The sequence below is a fragment of the Panthera pardus genome, unplaced genomic scaffold (assembly GCF_024362965.1).
Source record: "Panthera pardus isolate Hobbes unplaced genomic scaffold, ASM2436296v1 HiC_scaffold_21, whole genome shotgun sequence".
NCBI classification, from domain to species: Eukaryota; Metazoa; Chordata; class Mammalia; order Carnivora; family Felidae; genus Panthera; species Panthera pardus.
Genome location: NW_026526777.1, coordinates 41,876,759 through 41,903,465, shown reverse-complemented (window position 1 = coordinate 41,903,465; position 26,707 = coordinate 41,876,759). Strand labels below are relative to the sequence as shown.

General features: G+C 50.5%; 1 protein-coding gene across 2 annotated transcripts in view; it reads right to left on the bottom strand.

Annotated features, from left to right (window-relative positions):
* Positions 1-1,739: 1,739 nt before the first annotated feature.
* Positions 1,740-26,707, bottom strand: part of KIAA1614 (KIAA1614 ortholog) — a 42,057-nt gene continuing 17,089 nt past the window's right edge. Inside the window, exons 5-10 of one of the 2 annotated variants that reach the window (XM_019428044.2) lie at positions 20,780-22,329; positions 18,992-19,148; positions 17,193-17,451; positions 8,113-8,240; positions 7,042-7,226; positions 1,740-2,952 (exon numbers count right to left, since the gene is read on the bottom strand). In XM_019428044.2, the coding sequence (XP_019283589.2) occupies positions 2,759-2,952; positions 7,042-7,226; positions 8,113-8,240; positions 17,193-17,451; positions 18,992-19,148; positions 20,780-22,329 (2,473 nt within the window). In that variant the 3' untranslated portion in view covers positions 1,740-2,758. Of the gene's footprint in view, positions 2,953-7,041; positions 7,227-8,112; positions 8,241-17,192; positions 17,452-18,991; positions 19,170-20,779; positions 22,330-26,707 lie in introns of both variants that reach the window. The other variant, XM_019428042.2, reaches the window with a different exon arrangement.

The window sequence follows — 26,707 nt, the reverse complement described above, 5'->3', positions numbered from 1 at the left end:
AAACTGCCCTGGGGGGTGGGGGGAGGGGGGAAGGTCATAGGTTAGGTACAGGAAAAAGCCACCTTTGCACACGCTGTTATCTTCTGTGCCTGAACGTCCTTTTCTTCATCCTTCCTGTAAGTTCCTACTCATGTTACAAAACCCTGCGTGGGTGTCCCCTGTCGGTAAGCTCCCTCCCCCCAGCTGATCACTCAGGCTGTCTACCCCAGAGGCCAGGTGCCAGGCTCTCCTGCCGCACACACCAGGCCATGTGGGCATGTTTGTGTCTCCCTGAGACTATGGCAGCTTGAGCCCGTCTTTCTCATCTCCAGGGGATCCTTGCCTGTCAAAGGGCCTGGCTCCTAGTTACTCCACTAGGTTCTAAGCAGGCGCTTTCTGACAGTCCTGGGGGTGACACAGGGCTGACCTGGTTAGCAGCTCCCCAGACAGAGCAGACCTACACGAGTCAGGGCCCCTGGCCTCATGTTACTCAGGAAGAAGTGCAGGTCTAGTTCACACAGTCCAGAGTGTCTACTCCCCTCTGTCAAGCCTTTTTCGGCGGGGGTGGGGGGTGGGGGGGGGGAGATGTCACAGCTGGAAGAGTGGCCTTGAGTCAGAGAGGCCAGGTCTGAATGTCCTGTCACTGTTGCTCAACTCAGCTCTCCATCTGTGTAAAGGCAGATGATACACAGGGCATAAATGGCAGGTCTGTTTTTAAGGACTAAATAAGATGTGTCAAGAGCCTGGCCCTGGCCCTGGGAGGTAACAAAAGCAGATGCCCAGTATTGCTTAGAGACCTTTCCCAGTCCTGTCCTGGCCAGAGCCCCCTACTTTCCCTTCCTTCCCAGCTGGAGCTGGAAAGGCACGTTGTCCTCACCATACAGAGAAAACAGAGGTGCCTTTGCTCCCATAAGTTTTTTTCAATATGAAATTTCCCAAGCTTCATGAGCTCAAGGCCAGGAATTAGGGGTATAGGAGCTGCCAGTGTTTTCCCCATGACTACTTCCTGTCCTGCCATGGGGCCATTTCCAAGCTTTGGGAGCCCCAGGTCGGTCTCTGAGATGTTCCAGCACCCTCTTCACACCCTGAAGGCCCAAACACTTGTTCCACTGGCCCCTCTGCTCACCTGCTGGAGCCACCCCTCCTCATTCCCATCCCAGGTGGCTCAGTCTCCCCATCCTGCAGCACTCTGGGGCTCTGGGAGCACCCTTCACCCCCTAGCCTCCAGGGGGCAGTAAAGAGGGAGTTTTAACTGGCTCCTGCAGGTAAGGCCTGGACCCAGGAGAACATTCACTATACGTTCCACAGGATTGCCAGTCCCCTCCCCCCCATCACCTTTCCCTCAGGCCACATGTACCCTTCAGTGACCTTGCCCAGTGAAAGCTGCTATGAACACTCATTTTAACTAAGGCTGTGTGTTTTATCAAGTTCTAAAACAGTACTGAATTGCTCACTGCACCCCTCACCCCAGCATCACCCACCGGAGGCCCCTAGCTCCATTCTTTCCCCTGTTCATAAACGCACCTTGCCCCAGGCTCCTCTCTCAGCCAGAGGACTGTCCCTGGAGGCTTCTGCATCCACCCTGGCTGTCACCCCAACCCTGGGGGACTACCCTAGCCTTCCCTCTGGCATGCTCAATACAGTTCACTTCTGTCCCTGTGTCCTCCCTCCCTCTGCCCCCAATTCAGGCCCCTGCTCTTGGCCACTCAAGGTCAAGTGAACATCCAGCCCAGAATTTAGCGACTTGGAGTGAGAGAAGCTTCAGCTTTGCTTTTTAATAATTTAAGACTGACACACGGCCATCCATTCCCAGAGAGTCCCAACCCTTTGGGCCTAGAGCAGGGAAGCAACCTGGTGAGATAGCCCATCCCCCTGCCTGTACCCTGTCATTGCACTTCCTGCTGACCCACCCACAGCTGCCACCGGGGAGTCTGGGCAGAGAGCTTGTGGCTGGGGACAGCCTGGCACCAGCCACAGCCGTGCCCACACTCTACAGGAGAAGGAAGACAGGCCCTCACCGCCAGCTCCAGTGTTGCCTTGGGCAGAGGCAGAGGGCAGGCTGGTGGGGGCGGGGCTGGCCAGTCCTACTGGCCCTGGCTGCTCTTCCTGGAAATTCGTCTGGTTTTTTTTTCCCTTCAACTTTATATATCACAAAAATTTCCCAGAAACTCTTAATATTCTGGCTACCAGATAACATCTCCCAGATGTTCTCACACCAGACCACATGTTCCAATGTTTGGCTTGGAATATATGGCCAAGGGCTGTAAGGCTGTCACTCCAGGACACTTTGCCCATTTCCAGAAAAAGAACAAAGGTGTTCAATGGGATGTGGAAGGAATGAGACTTTAAAGGCAGGCTCAAGGCCAATATGGCCAAGAACTTTCTTTGGTTCTGGAGTGTGGAAGGCTGGGGGAGCCCTTGACAGAGAGTGGGACAGGACTTGGGGGTGAAGATGTGGTCAGGGGCCAACCCCAGTACCTGCCGCCTCTCTCTCCTCTTGCCAACAAAGGTAAGGAAAGAGGCTGACCCCACTTCTTGCATTGAAGGAGATCCAGGTCTTTTTTCCCCAGTTCCACGTAAATTAACATCCTTAAAACACACAAGCAGGCTCCTGCCCTCATGTATGGTGGTCAATCACGGACGCCCTGCCACAGGGGTTACATGCCACGGTCATCTGTCTTTGGTCCACAAAGCAGCTTTGTGCAGTGCATTTCCATTCCTCCTAGGCCAGTTCAGGGCTTCTGCGGGAGTGACTGTGCGGGGCGGGAGCACCGCTGGGTCACCGAGGGACGGGCCTCTGCCTCAGCACACGGATTGACAAGCTGTCTGCGTGGGCCAGGAGCTCCTTGATATGAGCCAAGCCCAGCCCTGCAACTTTGGCCCCATTTACCTCGAGGATCTCATCCCCTACCCCCAGCAGCCCTGAGTACAGCTTGGCCATGCTCGAATCAGCTATCTCCTGCACGTAGAACCCTGTAAAGGAAAACAGAACAATTTAACAGGTGAAATCCAAGGACATGCAGCTCTGTGGAACGCTGACCAGGTGGGTGCTGGTTAGCGTGGGGTGGGGAAGCAGGTGCTCACACAGGGCACTTCTCCATGCACACACATACACACACACCCTCGTTATTCTACCTCATAACCACAAGGCTGTCTACATAGATACAGTGTGCCTGCCCTCATGGTATAATTTCATTTTTCTGTCTCCTCTTTTAAAATGCCCTTTAAACTGTTATTATTTGTGTATACCCCAGTGTGAATGAACTAACCTTATCTTTTTCTGGGATGAGCTTTGATTGTAGAATAAGGAGGAAACTGATGTTCGAAAATTAAGAAAAAGACCTACTATGTGCCTGGTACTGTGCTAGGTAGGATTCATAAATACGATCAAGTTGCTGTCTTCAAGTAGCTGGAGTGGTGGGAAGGCTCACTGGAGTAATGAACGTGGCTGAGGTCAAATGCAAATCTGGTTTGCTTCCTATTATTGTCTAGGACTAGCACTAGCTTCAATCTTCCTCGGATGTGGAGGCTCACTTGACCTTTATTCACACACATCCTGTCCCCCACACTGCCCCTAAGAAGGCCCTGCTGGCCAGTATGACCACATCCCCTGGGTCTCTTAGGTGCAGAGCGAGCTGGAGAGAGCCTGCTTCTTCCCCTTTCCCTGGATCCGACTTGGCGAACCCACGTCAGTGGAACAGGCCCTGTGGAGGCTTGGGGCTGGTGAGGCTGAGTTCCCCTTGCCTCTCCTGGCTACACAGTGCAGGGAGTCCTGCTGAGGGACCCTTCTCACCTCAACTTCTGCCGAAAACCTTCCAAACTCCCCTTGGACTTAGAGATTAAAGGGTCTTTCAGGGAAAGCTGGCCACCACCCCGCCTCACAGGCTGAGTGCACGCAGGTATCTGAGCACAAGCCTGGGGTGCGGACTGTGTGCAGCAGACATCACCTGTGGAACTCAGTGGGCAGCTCAGCCCCACCAGAGACACCCTCACTGCTGCCCAGCCCGGGCTGCCCTGGCCTGCACGCTGCTCTCTACTCCTCTTCCTGGAATCAGCATCCCTAGAAAGGGCCACATAGGGCACCTCACCCGGTTCTTCCGACTCTGGCCTGAAGGCATTTAACACACTCGGGCCAGGGGAGGTCCTCCCTCTGCTCCCCACAGCCCCATAGGAGCTTTGCTCAGCCCAGCTTCTGGCCCCAACAGAAAGCAAGCTGTCCAAAGCTGCCCACTGAAATGGGAGTCTGGAAGCACCACCATCTCCTTTAAAGCACCTGAAGGCTAACTCTGAGTTTAGCAAAACCAATCTTCTGACACATTCCCTCTCCCGGGGCTGAGTCGTGGAACTCCCTCTAGGTGCTTCTTGGCCGATCGGTGCCTTTGCCGCAGGGTTGCCTCCCTGCCCGCCCGCCTGCCTGCCATCCGCTGCGTGAAGCTTTTCTCCCAGCCCCATCTTCCACCTCTTCTGTCTGGGGGCTCTACCCGCTTGCCTGCCTCGTCAGTGTGCTGGTAGCGTGGGGGAGGCAGTGTGCTGCCTACAGAAATGGCTGCCCTACAGCAGACAGGCGGGTGCAGAGTGATGAGAAACCCCAGAAGCATGTAGCGGCCAGAGCTGGACCAGACAGACACATCGTGCCAGCGTTCTCGAGGAGTCTCTGAGGTAGGCTTCACAATGGAAAGTCATGACAAAAATGTGACGGAGAGACCGCTGTTGTAGGTATTTATTGCCTGCTGGAAATGGCCTTTGTTAAGCATGTATGGTCTCTATGGTACTCAGAAGCAGAAGACAAAGCCTGCTGTTCTCAAATGCTTGTATACAATCGGATGTGACAGCCAGCAAGTGAACCCCAGCATCCTGACGTTTTAGCGGGGAATGCAGACCAGCCCCAGCTCACGGCCCGCCTGAGGCCCAGCAGAAGTGGAGCCGTGGCTGTTGGAGGCCAGTCTGTGGCAAGGAGGCCCCAGGACCAGTCATGCTCCGGGTGCCTGTGGATCTCTGTGTTATATCTGATGGCCATCTGCAGCAGGAGCAGGGCAGGGGAGAGGTCGTACCAACCCAGGGGAGGGGTGCCGTGGGGGGCAGGCCAGGGTGGAGCCCAAGGAGCCCTTGGTCATTACAGACCCCTGCCCATCCGACATCAACTCCATGACAGGTGGGGGAGGGGCTCCCACTGTCTGCAAAGGGGCCTAACGGGACTTTTGGGGAGCATGAGGCGCATAGCACCATGTCTGGTTGTGTGTGACCTCACACGGACAGGCGGTACAGATCACGGTGGTCCCTGTTGGAGTTCTGCTCCCCAAATACAAGTTCTCTTTCTGAAGAGGGAAGGGGAGAAAAGAGCTGGGCATTTTCCTATGCACATCACTGGATGCTCCTTAGGACCCTTCCAGGTAGGTTTTATTATTTTCATTTTACAGATTAGAGAACTGAGGTTCAGAGGGGTTAAGTAACCTGCTTAAGGTCACACAGCCAGCAGAGGCTCTGGAGTACGAGCCATGCCGTGTTGTCTAACTCTATGCCTCCGTACCTCCCCTCTGGGAGGCCGACCGCCTCTCACCTGAGGAGGGAGGAAGCTGAGGGAAAAGATGGAGTAGCTAACAGTCTGCTGATGATGATCAGTATAGGTTCACGAATGCCATCTCCCTGTGAGGTCATTGTACCCTCCTAAGGTCTAGAGTGGGGAGAAACTCATTTTCTTCCTCTCACGCTCATAGAAAATCCATCAGCAAACTGAGTCAAACTGCCTTCAAGTCAACCAGAATACAACCACTTCTCACCATTTCCGCTGCCCCCCCTCCAGCCCAAGTTGCCACTGTCAAGTTTTTCCACTGAAACAACTTTAAAACCGGTCTCCCTGGTCCACCTTTAACCCACTAACGTCCATTCACAGTCCAGCAGCTGGTCAGCGACAGTGTTACAAGCACAAATCCGGGCACCATGGTCCCTGCTCCAAGCCCCTGGTGGCTCCCAGCTCACTTGGCGGGAAAGCCAAAGCCCTTCTGGGCTCAGCGCTGTCTCTTCCTCTTGCCACTCTGTCCAGATCCACCTCCTTGCAGGTCTTCTGACAGCCAAGTTCATTCCCACCCTCTGGGCCTCTTCGAGCCCCTTCCCTCTGCCTGGAATGCTCTTTCTCCAGACACCATACTGCTGCTCCTTCACTCCTGTAAGTGCTGTTGTGTCCTCTGCACAGAAAAGCTGTCGCCCCTGCTCCCACGGGCACTCCCATCCCCCCACTCTCGGGCCCTTACCCTGCTTTGTTTGGGTTTGTGTCTCAGTACTTTCGGCTCTCTGGCACATATAATGCAAAATGTATACAAATGCAAACGTTTTTGTAGATATAGTCTATCTCCCTCACTGGAATGTGGACTCCTGAGGACAGGAGTTCTGTCTGTTCTGTTTACTGCCAGATACCCAGCATCTAAAACACCTAGTAGGTGCTCAGTATAAACGTGTTGAAACAATGAATGACGGATCAGATGTCAGAACTTGCTGTGGTCTGCATATCTGGCAGTGAGCAGATTTTTCCCAGGTTAAATGACTTTGACCTAGGAGATCAAAGCACAGGACTAAACCCTCCTCAGCAGAGTGCAGCCAGGGCAGGATCCCTGTGAACATCACCCTTTGGAGCCAGCGCCGAGGGAGGGACCTGGACGCACAGACAGGCAGGCACATTCCACATGCCCAGACATACTCAGCAGCTGGAGGAAGGGAACCATTAAACACATCAGTCACATCAAAGGGATCGCCGGGAACCAGCAGGCACAGTCTCCCTTGGGCACTACAACAAAAAGATGGCCTTCAAGATTCTGATTTCAAGACGTCAGCAGAGAGCAGAGGGGCACTGGAGTCAGGCTTGCTATCTCTGCCCCCTCCAGCAGCCCCACACCAGACCCTTCCAGAAGAGTGCCTGAAGGGAGAATTCCAGTCCTTTTGCTAAGAGGCTGTCTGCATTGAGAGCTCCACTTCTCAGCCACAGACTGGAAATGATCACGGCCAAAAGGCATTGCTGTGGTTTACTAAGGCCCCAGGGATGTGGAGCCCAGAAGGGGGCGGGGGGCTTACCTGAGTCCCGGCGCCCATTCCCAGAGGCCACACAGAAGCCAAAAGTGCCCTCCGGGGAGCGTTGTAGCTGCAGCTGGGTTGTGCCATCTGGGAACACCTCCACCACACGACCCACTGTGCGCGCCTGGCTGGGGGCGCTCACATCCTCCACGCTGAGGGCACGCTGGGGTGGGGCCTTGGCTGGCCTGCCAGGGGACCAGAGACAGTGAGTGCAAGGAGGGCTGGGCACTGGGACCCCACCATTCCCCACCTTAAAGGTGACAGATGCCTCTTGACTGGCCTCAACCAGCAAAAACAACCTGCTAGGATCAAGACTGGAGGGTTGTCACAGCGGTGCCCCCTGCTACCCCCGCCTGGACACGTGATTTCAAATCTTTGTGGGTGCAGAGACCTCTCTGAGAATCTAACAAAGCTATAATGTTATATAAAAATTCCAGGGGTGAACAGGCCACCTGAAGACCCTCCATGGGGCCCCGGGTAAGAGCAGCTAGAGGATCTCATCAGTGGGTGGGACTTCTCTAGGCAGGGTCCCAGGTCAGGTGCTTCTTTGGGGGCCCCGTCTCTGGATCTCTAACCTGATCTTTTTTTTTTTTTTTTTTTTAAATTTTTTTTAACATTTATTTATTTTTGAGACAGAGAGAGACAGAGCATGAACGGGGGAGGGTCAGAGAGAGGGAGACACAGAATCTGAAACAGGCTCCAGGCTCTGAGCTGTCAGCACAGAGCCCGACGCGGGGCTCGAACTCATGGACCGCGAGATCGTGACCTGAGCCGAAGTCAGCCGCTTAACCGACTGAGCCACCCAGGCGCCCCTCTAACCTGATCTTTAACTGGGCTAAGGAAGCTCTCTGATCTCAGGATGTTGTTAGACAGCAGAGGGATAGAGGAATCGAACCTTCCAACTCTACCCATTCCACCAACCCCACACCTTCTCAGAGCCCAGTTGCATAGGGCAAGGCATTGAGGTGTGGGTTCCAAGACTCCTCTGGCTCCCGAGGCAGGAAGGAGTTAAGCCCATAGCTCCACTGCCCATGCTCTGAGTTTACTCCTACACCAGTTGCCCACTCTTACCGGACATCTGCACTGTGGTCCCCTGGCTCTCCTACCACGTAGAGGCTGGACCTGTCCCCCTTGCCACTCAGCAGAGAATGGAGGTTCTGAAAGGAGACAGCTTTCCGATGATGGTGAGACGGTGACACCTGGTGGTAAAGGTCCAATATTGCAGGTGAGAAAAGCCATGGAGAGGGCGGGGATGTGGGAGTTGACAGAAACCTTACCCCATCCATGAAACTGAGGGTTTTTAAAGAGAGTAATGATACAAGTTTTTGTCACTACTTCCAAGTGTCCATCAGGAATCACCATGATTTACTTAAGAAGATGGACCCATACAGGTGATCTGCAGGTTCAATTTTCTTTGGCTGAAATAACTTAGTACTACTAGAATACTAATAATTTCATTGATTACGAAAATCTAATTTTCTCTAAGAAAAAAGTGAAAGCAAATTAACTACAGAATAATAAATATGATTTTAGAATTAAAATATTAAATATTTTGTGATTGTTTAGTATCCCTTTTATGGTTATTCACATTAAAAATGTTTATTTAAGGACTTCCAGGGAAAATGGCAGAGTTCAAAGATCCTAAACTCACCTAGTCCCATGGATATAGTTATATAACACCATATTAGATAACCAGAAAACAACCCAAAGACTGGTAGAACAGACTCTCCACAGCTAAATGTAGAGAAGAGTCCATGTCCAAGAGGGTAGGAGGGGTAGAGATTTCTGTGGGAGCTAAATGGATCTACAGGACTGTCCCAAGGAGGGAGGGAGGCTGGGTGCAGAGAGACAAGGGGACCAGATCCTCACATCAGGTACATCAGGCATGAGGAACCTGCACAGGGAAGATGAATCCCCATAACATTTGGCTTTGAAAACCAGATGGGCCTAATTTTGCCAGTTTTTTTTTAAATTTTTTTTAATGTTTATTTATTTTTGAGAGAGAGAGAGAGAGAGACAGAGCATGAGCATGAGCATGAGCAGGGGAGGGAAAGAGAGGGAGGAAGACACAGAATCCGAAGCAGCTTCAGGCTCTGAGCTGTCAGCACAGAGCCCGCCGTAGGGCTCAAACTCACAAACCGCAAGATCATGACCTGAGCCGAAGTCGGACGCTCAACTGACCGAGCCACCCAGGCGCCCCTAATTTTGCCAGTTCTTAAAATCAGCGAGGCCTAACACCTGGAAAAATCAGTGGGCTTGGATCTGGGAGACTTGGGAAGATGATGGGAAACTGAATCCCCACCCTTAAAGAGACAGCACAACAAACAGCCCCACTGAGGTACAGCATAGAGAAGCAGCAATTTGAAAAATGCCTGGGGTATATGGGAGGGAGATTTGTTTACTAATCTCAGAGCCTGTGCTAGAAGGGCAGGGATCTCTGGGAGAATTCTCTAGGAACAAAAAAGTTGATAGGAACCATTTCCCTCCCCTGCCCCACAGCCTAGATACACAGACAGCTGGGGGAACCAGCACAGTGCTGACACTCTCCACCTAACTTGCTAACAGCACTGCCCACCCCCTCATTCTCCTGTGGCCCTGCCCCCCTCCAATAAGCCTCGGTAGGAGTGCATCCAAAAGTGGCGCCACAAGTCTGGCAGTGTGTAAAGAAGCCCTGACAGTGACTCCTACCCTGAAGGGAGGGGAAAACAACCACACACAACAGTGTGTGGCCCTAGCACCACAATCTGGTCTGACATAGGCCCCACCCACTAACAAAAGCTTCTCAGAGGACAATGCAGAGAAAGAGCCTTGTAGTTCAGTGCTACTGCATCTCTGGCAAATGCCTACTCTGACTTAGCTCAAGCCCTGTGGCCACTAATACCACAGGGGCCAAACACTGCCCACAACAGGTAAAGACAGTCATTGCAGACAACTGGACTAAAGGCAAAAACAGCTCAGCCACAACAGAAGGGTAAATGCAACACACATAAGAGACACCCCCAAAGCACCAGGTTCTGGGGAACAGGGGATACTACACTACAGTGCATTACAAGACCTCTTCTTCATAAGGCCACTACTTTCTTTTCAAAAAATTTTTAATGTTTATTTATTTTCAAAGGAGAGAGAGACAGAGCATGAGTGGGGGAGGAGCAGAGAGAGAGGGAGACACAGAATCTGAAGCAGGCTCCAGGCTCTGAGCTGTCAGTACAGAGCCCGACATGGGGCTCAAACTCACAAACTGTGAGATCATGACCTGAGCTGAAGTCAGATGCTTAACCAACTGAATGACCCGGGCACCCCGAGGCCACTACTTTCAAGAGCAGGAGACATAGCTGACTTTCCTAACACACAGAAAAAGACACAGAGAATTAGACAAAATGAGGAGACAGAGAAATATGTCCCAAGTGAAAGAACAGTACAAAATCACAGCAAGAGAGCTAAACAAAATGGAGATAAGTAATATGCCTGATAAAGAATCTAAAATAATGGTCATAAACATACTCAATGGACTTGAGAACAGAGTGGAGGACCTCAGACCCTTAACAAAGAGATAGAAAATATAAAAAAGAACCAATCAGAGATGAAAAGCTCAATAACTGAAATTAAAAACACACTAGAAGGAATAAATAGTAGACTAGAGGAAGCAGAATAATGGATCGCTGACCTGGAGGACAGAGTAATAGAAAGCAATCAAGCTGAACAGCAGAGAGAAAAAAAATTAAAAAAAAAATGAAAACAGACTTAGAAAACTCAGCGACACAATCAAGTATAATAACATTTTCATTATAGCGATCCCAAAAGGAGAAGAGAGGGAGAAGGGGCACAAAACTTCCCAAATCTGGGGAAGGAAACAGAAATCCAGAGCCAGGAAGCACAAGAACCCTCAACAAAATCAACCCAATGAAATGTTGAAGTCCACACCAAGACACTTAGTAATTAAAAAGGTAAAAAGTAGTGATAAAGAGAATTTTAAAAGCAGTAAAGAGAAAACAGTTACATACAAAAGAAACCCTATATGGCTATCAGCTGGTTTTTAGTAGAAACTTTGTAGGCCAGAAAGGAGTGGCGTGATATATTCAAAATGCTGGAAAGAAAAATCTGCAGCCAGGAATACTCTAAACAGCAAGACTATCATTCAAAATAGGAGAGATAGAGAGTTTCCCAGAGAAACAAAAGATAAAGGAGTTCATGACCACTAAATCAGTCCTATAAGAAATGTTGAAGGGAAGTTTTTTGAGTTGAAAGGAAGAACTATAAGTAGGAGTAAGAAAACTATGAAGCACAAAGGCGGTAAAATTAAGTGTATCTATAAAAAAATCAGTCAAGATATTCACAAAAGAAAAAGCTGAAAAGTATGACACCATATACTTAAAACATGGAGTGGGGGAGAGGAGTAAAGAATGGGTTCAAACTGAAGTGACCATCAACTTAATATGGACTGCTATATGCAGAAGATGTTATATACAAACCTAACAGTAACCACAAATCAAAACCAGTAACACATACACAAAAAATAAAGAGAAAGGAATCCAAGTATATGACTAAAGAATGCCAGCAAACCATGAGAGAAAAGCAACATAAGAAATGAATAGAGAAGAACTACAAAAACAACCCCAAAAGAAGTAACAAAATGGTACATATGTGTCAATAATTACTTTGAATGTAAGTGGACTAAACTCTCCAGTTAAAAGACATAGGGTGATGGAATGGATAAAAAAGCAAGACCTGCTGCCTACAAGAGACTCATTTTAGACCTAAAGACACCTGAAGATTGAACGTGAGGGGATGGAGAAGTATTTATCATGCAAAAGGATGTGAAAAGAAAGTCAGGGTAGAAATACTTACATCAGACAAAATAGACATTAAAACAAAGACTGTAACAAGAGACAAAGAAGGACACCATATCACCATTAAGGGGACAATCCAACAAGAAGATATAACAATTGTAAGTATTAATGTAGCCAACATGGAAGCACCCAAATTCTTAAAGCAATTAATAACAAATATAAAGGAAGTAATCGATAGTAATACAATAATAGTAGGGGACTTTAACACCCCACTAATATCAATGGATAGACTGTCCAACCAGAAAATCAACAAAGACACAGTGGCTTTTAATGACTCACTGGACCAAACAGACTTAACAGATATATTCAGAGTATTCCATCTAAATACACATTCTTTTCAAATGCACATGGAACATTCTACAGAACAGATCACATATTAGGCCACAAAACAAGTCTCAACAAATTCAAAAAGATCGAAGTCATACCATGTATCTTTTCTGACCACTTTTCTTATCTTTTCTAGTTTCTAGTTGAAACTAGAAATCAACCACAAGAAAAAAATCTGGAAAGAACACAAATACATGGAGGTTAAATAACTTGCAACTAAGAAAAAATGAATGGGTCAACCAAGAAATCAACGAAGAAATTAAAAAATACATGGAGAGAAATAAAAATGAAAACACAATGGTCCAAATCATCGGGATGCAGCAAATGCTGTTCTAAGAGGGAAGTTTACAGCAACACAGGCTTACCTCAAGAAGCAAGAAAAATCTCAAATAAACAACTTAACCTTACAACTAAAGGAACTAGAAAAAGAGCAACAAACAAAACTCAAAACAAGCAAAAGGAAGGATATAATAAGTATTAGATATAATATATAAGGATATAATAAATATTAGAGCACAAACAAAATAGAAACTAAAAAAAAAAAACTTATTGGCTGATCGATAAAACCAGGAGCTGGTTCTTTGAAAAGATCAACAAAACCAATAAACCTTTAGCCAAACTCATTAAAAAAATTTAAAAAAAAGAGGGGGAGAGGAGAGGATTCAAATAAACAAAATCAGAAATGAAAGACGAGATATAACAAATGACACCACAGAAATACAAAGGATTATAAGGGAATATTATGAAACAAACTGGACAACCTAGAAGAAACAAATAAATTCCTAAAACATATAACCTCCCAAAGCCAAATCAGGAAGAAATAGAAAACTAGAACAGACTGAATGCCAGCAATTAAGTTGAATCAGTAATCAAAAAACTCCAAATAAAAGTACAGGGCCAGACAGCTTTACAGGTGAATTCTACCAAACATTTATTTATTTTTTACTTTTTAGGTGTATTTATTTTTTTGAAAGAGATAGAGAGAGAAAGAGAGAATCCCAAGCAGGCTCCATACTGTCAGCATGGAACCTGATGTGGGGATCGAGCTCACAAACCATGAGATCATGACCTGAACCAAAATCAAGGGTTGAATGCTTAACCAATTGAGCCACTCAGACGCCCCTCTAGCAAACATTTAAAGAAGAAGTAATACTATTTTTCTCAAAGTAATCCAAAAAAATAGAAAAGGAAGAACAGAAAAGAATAGAAAATAGAATAGGAAGGAATGAAGGAAGAATAGAAAAGCAATTCCACTACTGGGTTTTTACCCAAAGAAAATGAAAACACTAATCCTAACAGATACATGCACCCCTATTTTACTGTAGCATTATTTACAATAGCCAAATTATGGAAGTAGTCCCAGTGTCCACTGATAGATGAATGGATAAATATAAATATAGATAGATACTTAGATAAATGGTTATATATATAATGGAATATTACTCAGCCATTAAAATGAATGCAATCTTGCCATTTGCAACAACATGGATAGATCTACAGAGTATTATGCTAAACAAAATAAGTCAGTCAGAGAAAGATAAATACCACATGATTTCAATCATATGTGGAATTTAAGAAACAAAACACATAGACAAAGAGAAAAAGAGACAAACCAAAAAACAGACTCTTAACTATAGAGAGCAAACAGGTGGTTACCAGAGGGGAGGTGTGTAGGGGGATAGTTGAAATAGGTGAAGGAGGTTAAGAGTACACATATCATGTACACATATCCTGATGAGCACTGGGTATTAAACAGAATTGTTGAATCACTGTATTCTATACCTGAATCTAATTTAACACTGTATGTTAACTATACTGGAATTTTTTAAAAAATGTAAGTATGCACCTTAAAATATTCTACATTAAAAGGTGGACAAGACAAAAATACCTTAAGGAGTTCACCCATCAGTGGAGGTGGGGTGAGCACAGGTGAGTTAACAGCCCTAAATACATGTAAGTGCTGGGCTAAAAGATGGATGTGCAGGGAAGCAGAGACAGACTCCAGTTTAGGAAGTTTGGGGACACTAGAGAAACTGATGCCTGAGTGAGGCTTGAAGCATGAGCTCCCCGGGTGAAGACTGGTAAGGGTGCTCCAGGCAGAAGAAACAGCAGGTGCAAAGACATGGAGAGACGACAGAAAGCATATGTTCTGGAACATGGTTTGGGTGGCTGGGCTGCAGAGGTGATAGGAGATGGGCTGGAGCCTGAGGCCGGAACTGGAAGGACCTTATATGGCCTGCTAAGGAGCCAATGAGTGATGTTAATCAGAAGGTTGTAAGATTAGATCTGCGTTCTAGAAACTGACCCAATGAGGAGGCTACTGTGGGGGTGGGGGTGGTGGAGACGTGGGCAGGGAGTAGCAGACTTTTAAACAAATACAATGCATATTATTTATCACATTTGGAACCCACACTCTCAAGCAGTAAGTGATGTTATCAAGAGGTTTAGAGGGGGCCCTAGCCTTATATTAGCATTAAGGAAGGCTTCCTGGGAGAAGTCCTGCTTAACTCAGACCTGAAAGATGAGGAGTTCCCCAAGGAGAAGACAGAGGACAGCACTCCAGATGATGCAAGGTCAAATGTCAAAAAGCCATGGCTGTGGGGTGGGGGGGGGGGTGGTGTCGTGGAAGCCATCAGTGTGGTTGGGTGTCAGAACGGAGCCACTGCCCACCCAGGAGGTGGGCATGAACATGAACACCAGATCCAGCCAGCACCTGTCCACATTTGGCAGCTCCAGAGTCTAAGGAAGTAAAAGACAGTCTAAAGGAGGTAGTTACCCCTGAGATGCATCACAAATATTTCTGAGTGAGACAGAGACTTGTTTTATCTTCCTTGAACAGTTCTCTGTGATGCTCAGTCCGCCCTGCACTTGTTCCCACCCTTTGTTGGCCAGCTTCCTTTCTATCTTTGCCCACGCAGCTTACATTGCTGATAACCTCACTGCCACACCAATGGCACGGTCATTTCCCTCGAGGGTTTACAGAGACCGAAGTTCTGATGGTGATACATCCAGACGCCATGGCTCAGACACACAAGGGACAAATCTAACTTCATGAGGAAAGTGAATTCCTGGAGCACGGCGTCAACTCTAGACTTTTCTGCCCAGCTTACTATCACTTTGCTTCTGTTTCTTAGCCTTCCATTGATTCATCCAGCAAATACGTAGTGAGCACCGACCGCATACTAGGTACGGCTCCTAGTACAAGACAAACTGATGGCATTTTCACTCAGCCTGCATTCTCTTCCCCAATGCAGCCTGAAAAATGGAAGTCTCCATTGCCCCAAACCACAATCACCTGCCGTTGCTCTGCAAAAAGGACAGGGGCAGGGAACAAAAGAACAAACAGAATACCTGGAAACACCTGGAACAGAGCAGGGTTTTCAGAAACTTAGTTGGGAGTTAGCACACCATTGTTGATTTGCTGTTGGTTTATCTGCTAGCACATGGAGAGAGACCTTCGGCTAGCCGCCCTGCATTCATTCATACACTCACTGACTCACCTGTTCATTCACTGTGTCTTACATATATTTATATATTAGCCATTGTACTCAGCAAAGGAGCATCCCCCACTTTTTGAAAGTTTGCTTTTATGAAAGACCTACATTAGTACCTGTTTTGACTAACCAAAAGAAATCCGGAGGATTTTCACTTTTACAAAAAGAGGTGAAAAGCAAAAATAGCATTCAGCATTTGTTTTGCAGTGAGCCATTATGGGGCAGTGCACCCAAAGTGGCCCCACCAAGCTCCTTCCCCAGGGACTCCACTCAGCATCTTAGCATCAAGCCACAATAGCTTTGAACAGTGTCTGTGAGCATCTGTGCTTCATCTCGATTTATTTTGTGTATCCATTAGCAAGATGTGTCCTAGGGTATCAGAAAAGCCTGAAAGAGGTTATTTTTTGGGTCAGGGGGTACTCAAAAATTCTCCATATAACTTAATGGTAATTGCTTCTTCCATGTATGCCATTTCGGGTTATGGAAGTTTTCACAGAAAATGCTCTACTTTCGGACAGCGGGGGAACCTGTCCTAGGAAGAGAAAGATCAAGTGGTGTTCCCTCAGAGAATTCACACCCCAGTGAGGGGAGACAGACAAAAATCAATTAAAATACTATGTGGCAAGTTCCCTAAAGGAGGGAAGCACAGGATGAGATGGGAACACAGAGCAGAGGCCCCTTAGTTCAGCCCAAGAAAGGATTGGAAGTGGCTTCATGGAGGAGGCAATTCCTGAAGTATTGATGGATGAGCAGACGTTAGCAGGGAGAGAAGGTGGGGGAAACATTTCAAGTGAAGGTTCAAAGTCAGAGAGTGTATGGCCTGATTACAGAACTGCAAGGTCAAAGATAACGGGTCAGGTGTTAGAAGGCAACTGAGGAGAGATGAAGGCAGATCACAGAAGCCCTTCAGCCATGTCAGGTGATCTGCACTTTATCCTGTGGGTGGTAAGGGGCCAAAGGCGGATGATCAGCAAGGGGGCAGCATGACCAGATGTGCCCATCAGAAGGACCCCTATGGAACCAGGTGGGGACAGACGTGGCAGGGATGTCAGTCAGGAGGCTGTTGTGTTGGTCTGGGTGTGGAGTGATTTGTGCTAGACTAACAGAGTCACTGTGACCTTGGAGAAGGTTCTGAAATGATCGGGCAGTAGGCTCTAGGTCTTGGCAGAGGGGGCAGAGTTGAGGGAGAGAAGTGGGGGGAGGAGGAGGAGGAGGAGGAGGAGGAGGAGGAGGAGGAGGAGGAGGTTAGGATGAGCCCGTGCTGGGGCAGCTGGCTGGAAGAACAGAACCGTGGGATGCTGCCCACCCCATGGTGTCCAGGGGAAGCCAGGTCTCATGGATCAGCTGTGGGGAGCCCAGTAGCCTCCCTTTCTCCACCTGGGCTCCCTGAGGTGGCCTCCTCTGCACTTCATTCCTCCTGTCACCTTCCATTCCATGGGCAGCTGGTGTCGCCCACCTTTTGGCTGGGGCCCTTCAGACTCACCAGATGCAGGGACTGTAACGATGGGGCTCTCTTCACTTTGGGGGTGCTGGTGTGTGACGCCGGGCCAGGCGCAGGGGTCCGCAGCTGCTCGACGCTGTAGCTGCGGGCCTTGCCCAGCTTGGGCCTTGTGCCCTGGCCCAGGGCCAAGAAGAGCTTTTTCAGCCCCAGGGTAGAGGCCAAGCTGCTGCTGCTTTTCTTGCTCCTGTCGGAAGGGGTAGCGGAGGGCGGGCCGGGTCCTGCACTGACCCCCGGTGATGCTCTGAAATGCAAGGGTGGACATGAAGGGGACAGCGGAGGGCAGGGGCAGAGGCCAGGGCAGACAGCACCTCAGGGCCCCGTGGGCCCCGGCTGGGCCAGCACCCAGGCCTGGTGGAGGCCGAGATAGCGGCTGCAGAAAGAGAGGCTGAGAGGGCGTGTGCAGGATGCTCTGCTAGGGTGGCTTTTAGGGAAGAGAGCTCAGACAAGACCCTCAGAGCCTCTGTGCCTTCTAGGCACTGGGGCTTGTGGTAAACAGACAAGGCCCTTATTCTCAGGAGCTTACAGACAACAGACTAGTGAACAAAGGAGAAAAACCACAGCGACTGTTGAGAAATGTCGAGCAGAGAGTGACAGGGTGGCCAGGGAAGGTCTTTCTGAGAAGATGGTGTTTAAGCCGGAAGCTGAATGATAAGGAGCCATCCTGCCGAGGCTGGAGGTGAGAAATCCTGGGTCGAGGCCACAGCAATGCCATAGCCCTGGGGCAGGAAGAGGCTCTCAGAGTTCCAGAACACAACAGGGCCAGGCCACCAGCACTGGGACACAGCGAACAAGGGGGAAAGAGGGACCGGATGAGGTAAGGCAGGTGTGCCAGATTACCTTGAGCACTTAAGCCAAGGAAAGGGGCTGGGATTCTATCCCAAGTGGGAGAAAAAAAAATCATTGGGGGTTGTAAGCAGGAGAAATGACATTATTTCACTGCAGTTTTAAAAAGATACTCAAACTTTTGACTGCTGTGTGCAGATGGAAGTGTGGAGGCAAGAGTGAAGGCAGAGAGCAGACAGTTGTCAGAAGGAAGTAATGCAGCTCAGACCCAGGAGGAAGGTGACAAAGGAGGACGCAGGAGCTGGAGGCGACATGCCAGTGGGTCAGGGAGGTAGGGAAGGAAGAGGGAGTGGCCAAGATGACGGCACGTGGATGGGATCACCGCGTGGATCGCGTGTCTGCTGGGAAGAGGACCTGGGAAGCGGTTGCGTCAGGGTCTCTCAGGCACCCTCGTGGAGACGTCCCGGGAAACCGGAGGTAGGGGTCTGCAGTTCTGGGGAGCACACAGCGCTGGCGAGGGAGAGCTGGCTCTCGGGGGTGCCAGGAATGGCGTGTAGTGCAGAAAAGAAGGGCCTGGCCAGAGCACTGCCTCACCGAGGCTCCGGGGCCCCAGGGCCAGGACTCAGACCCTCTGCACTAAAGGACAGAACGGAAAGGTGGATGCCGGCCTGTTTCCTCCGCGTCCAAGTCAGAAACAAGCCCTCTCAGACAGCCTCATCCTGGGAGCACCCTGAGGGTTGGGACTGACTGCTCAGCTGTGCCCGGCACAGTACCTGGAGTGTGAGGCCTGGTGAATGAATAAGCAAGTACCTCAGACTGAAAAATGGCTGGGAGAGAAGTGTTACGGTGCCATGGCCAGAATACGTTGAGGAACCCTCTAAGGATTTGGGAGCAGTGAGGTTAGTCATGCCGGCGGGGGGGGGAGGGGGTCTCTTTTCCCACCCAGTGCCCCCGCTCCCCCACCTCCTGCAGCCAGGGCTCTTGCTCCCATTACTCACCGGGTTGACACATGCCCTCTGGAACCCAACTCTGTCCTCTGCAGGCCTCCCTCTGGTTCCTGGCTGGACTGTGACTCCTCTGAGGCCAGGGAGAGGGTGATGCCCACGGAGCTGACAATGCCAACAGCTGCTGAGCCGAGAAAGCCCTGGAGTCCTCCTGCAACAGCCGCAGCCCTCCCTGTCATAGAGCCACCCCCACAGGTCATGGTCAGGGGAGGGGACATGCCCAACAACAGAGGCAGGAGAGCCAGAGGAAGCTGGAGAGAGTTGGGGGCCCCAGGAGAGCAGTGGAGGCAGTGGTCAGGCACCCACAAAGCAGGCCGGGCATGAGGGGTCTTGTTTACTGCCGGGACCCATCACCCGCGGCACAGCGCCTGGCACACAGATGATTCAGAAATGTCTGTGCAGCGATGGAGCTGTTTGTGGTAAGTCGTGTCCCTCCTGTATCAGGAGACACGGGAAAACGCATCAAGACAGTTGGGAACAGGGAAAGTTTGCATTCCTGGGATGAAAACCACAGTCTTGCCGGATGTGACGTCTAATAGTTTTAGTGACAAGTGCCATTTCTGGAGCATTTCTGATGTGCCAGGCAATGAATGAAACCCTCTGCAGAGACTATTTCATGGGTTCCTAGAAGATAGGTTCTATTATTACCCCAGGTCACAGAGAAGCCTGGAGCACAGAGGGCTTATGTGGCGTGCCCAGGACCTCCTGGCTAATGACAAGCGGAGTCTGAGGAGGTAATGGCTAGGCTGCCCAGAAAGGCCAGCAGCTGGTGGAATAGAAGCTCCTCAGGAGTGGTTAGAGGTGGTCAGCAGCTGGCCCAGAGCCCACCCCATGGAAGGAGACTACACCTTAGAACAGGGCAGAAGGCAGCTCAAGGTAGTGCCTGCTTTCTTCAGGTTCATATGAGCAAGGGAGGGTGAGGGAAAACGTCTATGTCCCCTCGCACAGCGAGGGGGGGGCCAACACACCTGGGGGTGGCGGTGCTTGGCATCCACATCCTCAGTAAGGTCAGCACAATCTGTCAGCTCTCTGCCCTCTCCTCCTCCACTGTGTTTCCAAGCCCTGGCTCCCTCCCAAGCCGTCCCAGCCCCGGGGACACATCAAGTCATGGACACATTAAAGAGAGGCTATGTGGCACAGACCTGCTATCTCTGCCTACGAGTGAATGGCCAAGTCGCTCACCTCACATCACAGCATCAGGGATCAGAGCCTAAGGCTACTGATGCCCGACACACTTCTGCAGCCCTGCCTGCTGAAACCACAAGCCTGCCCAGGGGGGCTAGTTGGGGTCTGGAAGGGCTCTGCCCACTGGTCACTGTATCCTCCAGACAGCACGTCTGTCCGGCCACAGAAAGTCTCAAGGGCAGGACTCCGCTGAATTAATTCACTTATGCATTCCCTACAGTGCCTGGTATGGTGCCTGGCATGTAATAGGTGCTCAGGAATGAATGAATGAATGAATGAATGAATGAATGAATGAAATGAAGATATTGAAGGAAAGGGCCTCAACCATGTGATTATTAGGCATTTACTGCTCTAAGCAAATAATAAATCTGGAGCTATTGCCTCTTCCTGCTCCCTGGCTTCTGCCTCCCCCCACCAAGAGTTGGCTAATCTGCCTCCAGGCTGATGTTGAGTCTTGCAGCCAGTCCACAGACCCCATAGCTTCCGGAACACCTGCTGCTGCTCTGAAGAGCTGCTGGGAGGGTGCACAGCTATGTCATCTATTAAGATGAAAGGTAAAGGATGACTCAGAGTGCTTGGCCTGGGGTCTCTGCTTACCATCGCTGCGTTTCTCCAGAGGCGGCTCCTGGCTGCAAGAGCCCTTGTCCATCTTGCCCTCACCCATGGCTCCTCCCCAGGGCCCCTGCAGCCCCAGAGGCATGCTCTTGTTGCAGCTGTTGGTGGACAGGGCCAGCAGTGGGTGACTGACTTGGGGGCTGTAGGGCTGGGTCTGCGTGGGTGAGAGCTCACAGGTCCTGGGAACTGCACTTCTTGAAGGAGGCAGAGGGGTGTCCACAGGCTCTCCCTGCTCACCCAGCCTGCTGGACCCAGGCAGGGCTGCCTTCCTGTGAGACACAGGTGAGGTGGTTTTCCTTGAAGGTGGAGGGGTTGGCAGCCAGCCTCCAGGGGAGAAGAAAGAGGTTAGCTGCTGGGCCTGGTGCAGGGCAGAGGGCTCTGCATGGCTCTGTCGCAGGGAGGAAGCAGAGACAGTCTCCAGAGACTCATGATTTTCTATATCCTGGGCTTGTCTGGCTGGCGCTGAGGACCCCAGCTTCATGGAAGATGCCGGGGCACAGGCTGTCCTGCACAGAGCCCTGGAATCCACCGGGGGAACCCAGTGATTTCCCAGCCCGGCTTCAGGCTGCCACTGGGATCCCAGGGAAGGCCTTTTAGATTCCAGGACAGGAGGCTTAGGGAAAGCATCTTCTCCGGCAAACAGAGTCCCCTCAGGGTGTCCTCTGCCTTCTTTCACCTCATCTGCAACCTCCACGTGATCAACCCCAGGCGAGTAGTGAGGGGTCTGAGGGCTGCTGGGCAGCTGAGATTCAGCCTTCCGGAACCACCTGGGGCCTCCCCGAGGCCTGGCGCCCCGCAGACGCGGGCCGCTGCCTCGGGCCGGGCCGCGGGACCTGCTTGGCTGCGAGGTCCCAGCCTCCTCGCTGTCGGTCCTGCAGCTGTCGGAGGTGTCCGTGCTGTCCAGGGCGGAGTCCACCTCCTCGGGCCGCACCGAGTCTCCGATGTGCGTTTCCCGGATCCATTCCGTGTGGAGCCCCTGCTTGGCAGGGAGGAGCCTGGTGGGGGGGCTCGGGCCCCAAGAGCTAAGGGGCTCCGCCAGCACCCCCTGCGCCCCACGGTCGCGTTCCTGGAGGGACCTCGGGTCCGGGCTCGCCTTCGCCTGGGTGGGCCGTCGGTCGTCGATGCGGCTGCCGCAGGCTCGGCACTTCCTCTCGCCGTCCGGGACGGCCTTCCGGTCCAGTAGGCCCACCAGCCTGCAGAGCGCCCCTTCGCCGGCGGCCCTGCGCGCGCAGCCCCTGTTGACGTAGTGAGCGAGGTCGGGCTTGGAGCGCAGGGGGCCCTGGCCCGCCGGCGCCTGCAGTGCGCAGCTCCGCGCCTGGTCCTGGCGCTGCTGCAGCCGCTCCAGGTAGCGGGACTCCGCGTCGCGGGCGGACTCGTCCTCAAAGCGGACGCGGGACGGGGAGGTGCCCCGCTTCGGCCACTGCCCGCTGGTGGACTCCCCGCTGGAGGAGTCACTCGTGTTCCCGTTCTGGAGGTTGTCTCTGCAGGCGAAGGTCATCCTCGGGTCCAGGGCTGGGCTTCTCCGGCCGTCTCTGCGGGGGGGAAACAGGAGCAGACAGGTGACAGAAGATGGGGAGGACGGCACCACGGGGTACAGAGCTTCCAAGGTGCTCCGTGGTAATATGACTCCAGTTACCCCACACCACGTTCCTGGGGAGTCAGGCAGTAAACCAGAGTAGCTTCCAAGCCCATCTTGAAGCTGAGACATGGCGCTAAACAAAATCAACAGGAGCTTCTTTACTTTTGGCTTTCCTTCTGTTGCCTGGCTCAGCCTGAGCCAAAATAAAACATTACATTGAACACGGGATATACGGAAGGATGATAGCAAAATCCTCATGGTGTGTGTGTGTGTGTGTGTGTGTGTGTGTGTGTGTGTGTGTGTGCACGTGCCTGCATACACACACTCCACTCAAGAGGAAGTGAGCCTGGCGTTCATAGGCATCTGGTAGTGATGAATTCTCCCAATGTTGTACTTGGCTATAAAGATTTAATGGGAATGGGCGCCTGGGTGTCTCAGTCTGTTAAGCGTCCGACTTCGGCTCAGGTCATGATCTCACGGTCTGTGAGTTCGAGCCCCGCATAGGGCTCTGTGCTGACAGCTCAGAGCCTGGAGCCTGCTTTGGATTCTGTGTCGCCCTCTCTCTGACCCTCCCCTGTTCATGCTCTGTCTCTCTCTGTCTCAAAAATAAATAAACATTAAAAAAATTTTTTTAAAAGATTTAATGGGAAGAGTGAATTATAAGTCTCTACACAGACTGTGTGGGACCTGATGTCAGGCTTTCTAAGCATTCTTGCTCCCAAAAGTGTCCACTCTGGGTTCCTAATCATCTTGGTTAGACAGAATTTAGACAATGACACCCATGTTTCTCCTTGGACTCTCTGTCTTGTCTGTTTCAGTGCCCACCTTCTGTACCCCCCCCCCCCCCGCCCCCGCCCCTTCCATGCTGGAGAAAAGCTATGAGGACAAGTACTGTGCTAGGAAGAACCTCTGCATTCTGTCACCAACCTTTGCTCTGGGAAAACACTGTGCTGGCCGTCAAGTCCTGTCCACTCTGGAAAACACCTGCCTAAATCTCACCCTGGGGGCCCCCTGGAGCCAGGTAACCTGAGTCTCCCCGCATTTCCTATCAAAGGCCACCTAAGTAGGGCTCTTCTTTCCCTTCTGTTTCCCTACAGTGACGTCGCACCAATCTACTGCTAAGTGTTTGGGACTCACACCTTTTCTCTCATTTATCGTTTATCACTCGCACTGGACCCCTGCCTCGTATCCAGCCCCCACTGCCTCCTGTCAGTCTTCCCGAAGCACAGCTTCATCACACCATCCCCCAAGGGGGCACAGGATCAAGTTCAAGGTCTTTATGGTAAAAACAGAGGCCCTCCACATTCCTCACTGTTTTCCTCACCAGCTCTGTCCTGCCACCCAGCCACTTGTATGGTCACCAGACTCCTGCCTCGTGCGCCTCATGCAGCACTCTTGCATCAGATCCTGCAGACTCTTTTTCTTGACCTGCCTGCATTTGAATCCTATTTGTTAAATGTTACCTGTTGTATAGACACCACGTGTGCTGGTTAATTTTATGTGTCAACTTCATTGGTACCACAATGCCCAGGGACTTTGTCAGACATTATTCTGGATGTTTTTCTGAAGACATTTTTGAATAAGATTAACATTTAAATTGGTGGATTTTGAATAAAGCTGATTACCCTCCACGACGTGGTTGACCTCATCCAATCAGTTGAAGCCCTTAACAGCACAAACACTGATCTTCCCTGAGCAAGAAAGAATTCTGCCAGTAGACTGCCTTTAGATTTGAGTTGCTATCTTCCCTGAGTCTGAAGCCTGCCAGCCTACCCTGCAGATTTTGGACTTACCATGCCTCCATGATCACATGAGTCAATTCCTTAAAATAAATCTCTCTCTCTCTCTCCCCATATATATATGGAGAAATACACACACACACACACACACACACACACACAGTCTGTTGGCTCTTTCTCTGATGGTTTTTTCTGAAGAAACCTGACTAATACACCATGATATTATCTCCTTCCCATGAACACCTGTACCACTCATTTGTTATGACAGACTCACAAGATGTTAGTGCTGGAAGGCACTGCCATGACCACATGGTCCCTCCTCATTCCTATAAAGGAGAGGCCACACAAGACCAGTTTCTAGGCTGACCGGCACCTGAGCAGCTGAAAAGGCAAGCTGTGGATATTTTTTCTTCTTCAGAAGGAGCCGCAAAATAGAACTAGACACTGACCATGCTGGTAGTCAAGTTTTATCTGGGGAGGAGCCTGGGTTTTAGGGACTTGCTATTTCTTTCCAAGTACCCAGAAGTATACCCGTTGTGTATACACAACTACCTATGCTGGCATACTTCATGTGTTATGTTGCTGTTTTTAGTCCTCAAAGTGTCTACGAAGCCTTTCCTATCCTTGCCTTCCTCCTCCTCTCCCCCCCCTCTCCCCAGAGAAGTGAACTCTCCTCCAATAGCACACTGTATGTACATAGCACTGTTTGCTCAAGCTTGCCTAGACTCCCAACAACTGATTATAATGAAATGTATGTCGACAATTAGTGGATTTACTAATCCTTCCCCTAACGAGATGCTTCAGTGATTCTGGAAGAAGGGTGTCAGTGCTTTCAAAAAGGCTGTCTTAATACGAGTTCCTCCCTCACCAAGTTTATAGCTACCCAACAGAAGGACAAATATGGTACGCAATTAAAAGAAAAGCAGTTCAGATAACAGCAGGAAGAAAACATACATGCTTAACAATTACTATTAAAACATGCTAGCCAGTGGGAAGAGTAGCCATTGAACCGGCTGACATCTAAACCTATTCGCAGCATTTACGGGATCAGACAGTGTGTCCCTTCTCAGCTGTACTTTGTGTATGGATCAATGGCATTGCCTGTCTGGCTCAGGTGAACATGACCTGCGCCCTGGGGGTGTCACTGCCCATTCCTAACCATCCCCTCCCTCTGTGCCTTGACAAAGCCACTGACTAGCCTCACAATCCAGACGGATTAGAATGGTCTGGATTGCTGAGGGAGTGGAATACGATGTATAAAAAATGTATACACTTTGGAATCAACGGGTGGTCTGAGAGGTTAGAGTTAAATTGTCCAAGACTGATTCTCTGCAAAGCTCCATGGGAGCCAGCTATGGCTGGGAGCTTAAGGCACTCCCTCACCTGTGCCATGTCAGACAGACAAGAGGCTCTGATTGGACCCCAGGCCTCTGATTGCAGAGGGGCAGGGCTGGTGGTCACCTAACTGTGAATGCTGAGCTGGCAGGATAAAGCTAGAGCCAAGGTTCCACCATGCCATAGCACTGTGTCCCCACCCCCAGTGCACACTAAGGAGGAGTGAGCACTTCCTAAATCATGCAGCTGAAAGTGCCACTCCCTGGAACCCTCCCTGGAGGCTGCGGCTACGCGTTCACTAAATGTTTACCCTGCCCTAGGAGGCCGTGGGTGATGGGGGCCTGCACATCTGCCGATACTCCTGACTCCAGTGTTTTCTCTCAATAAGCACTGCTCCAGGAGGAATTTCTTTTTTTTGAAGAACTACTGCTAAGCAACTGATCTTCCTGCTTTGAGACTGGAGCAGAGCCTGTGCTTAAAAGGGCTGCTTTGAGGAATTCTGCAGAGTTGTCCATCATCCTGTTTTCTGGAACTCACATTCAGGCTGGGCCAATTTATCCATTAGGCACAGCAGCCACAGTGTCTATGGGCCGGGACACTTCCAGGGACCCATGAAAGTCATTTGTCTTCAAGTCAGAAGAAAACAAACTCTTAAGTCCAAGAAAACATATAATACCTTTTAAACCAGCATGGTCAGAAACTAGAATTTTTAACTCTATTTTTATGGAGGAAGGCAGAGAAGGCAAGAGTGCCTAGGACCCCCCAAAGTCATAATGTGGGTCTACATTCAGAGAGGGGTTCACAGCAGAGATGTGAAGTTCTTCACTAGGATCACCCCTGGTGAGGATGGTTCAGGGTCTCCCTGCTTGTCTCAATATGGCTAGGGTGGTCCCCCTGATCCCTGTGCTGGTGACAGTTTTCTGTTGCTGACGGTGAGGCACTGGAGCCCCAAGCTCTTGCCCCTGAGGATCCCACCTGCACCTGTATGTCTTCAGCCTCTCAGGATCTGAGGAAGGTGCAGTGGGACAATCACTCTGGTCATGTGCATGTGGGGTTCCTGGGTCAGCTCCCCAGGGCATTCTTGCCCAGGAACAGGAGGCTCTGCCAGAGAAACAGCATCACCTCTCCTCCCCCAGAAACAAGAGGCGACCCACTAAGCAGAATCCGCCCCCCCCCCCCCCCCCCAGATATCTGGAGGCATGTATACGCGCGTGCGCGCGCGCGCGCGCACACACACACACACACACACACACACAC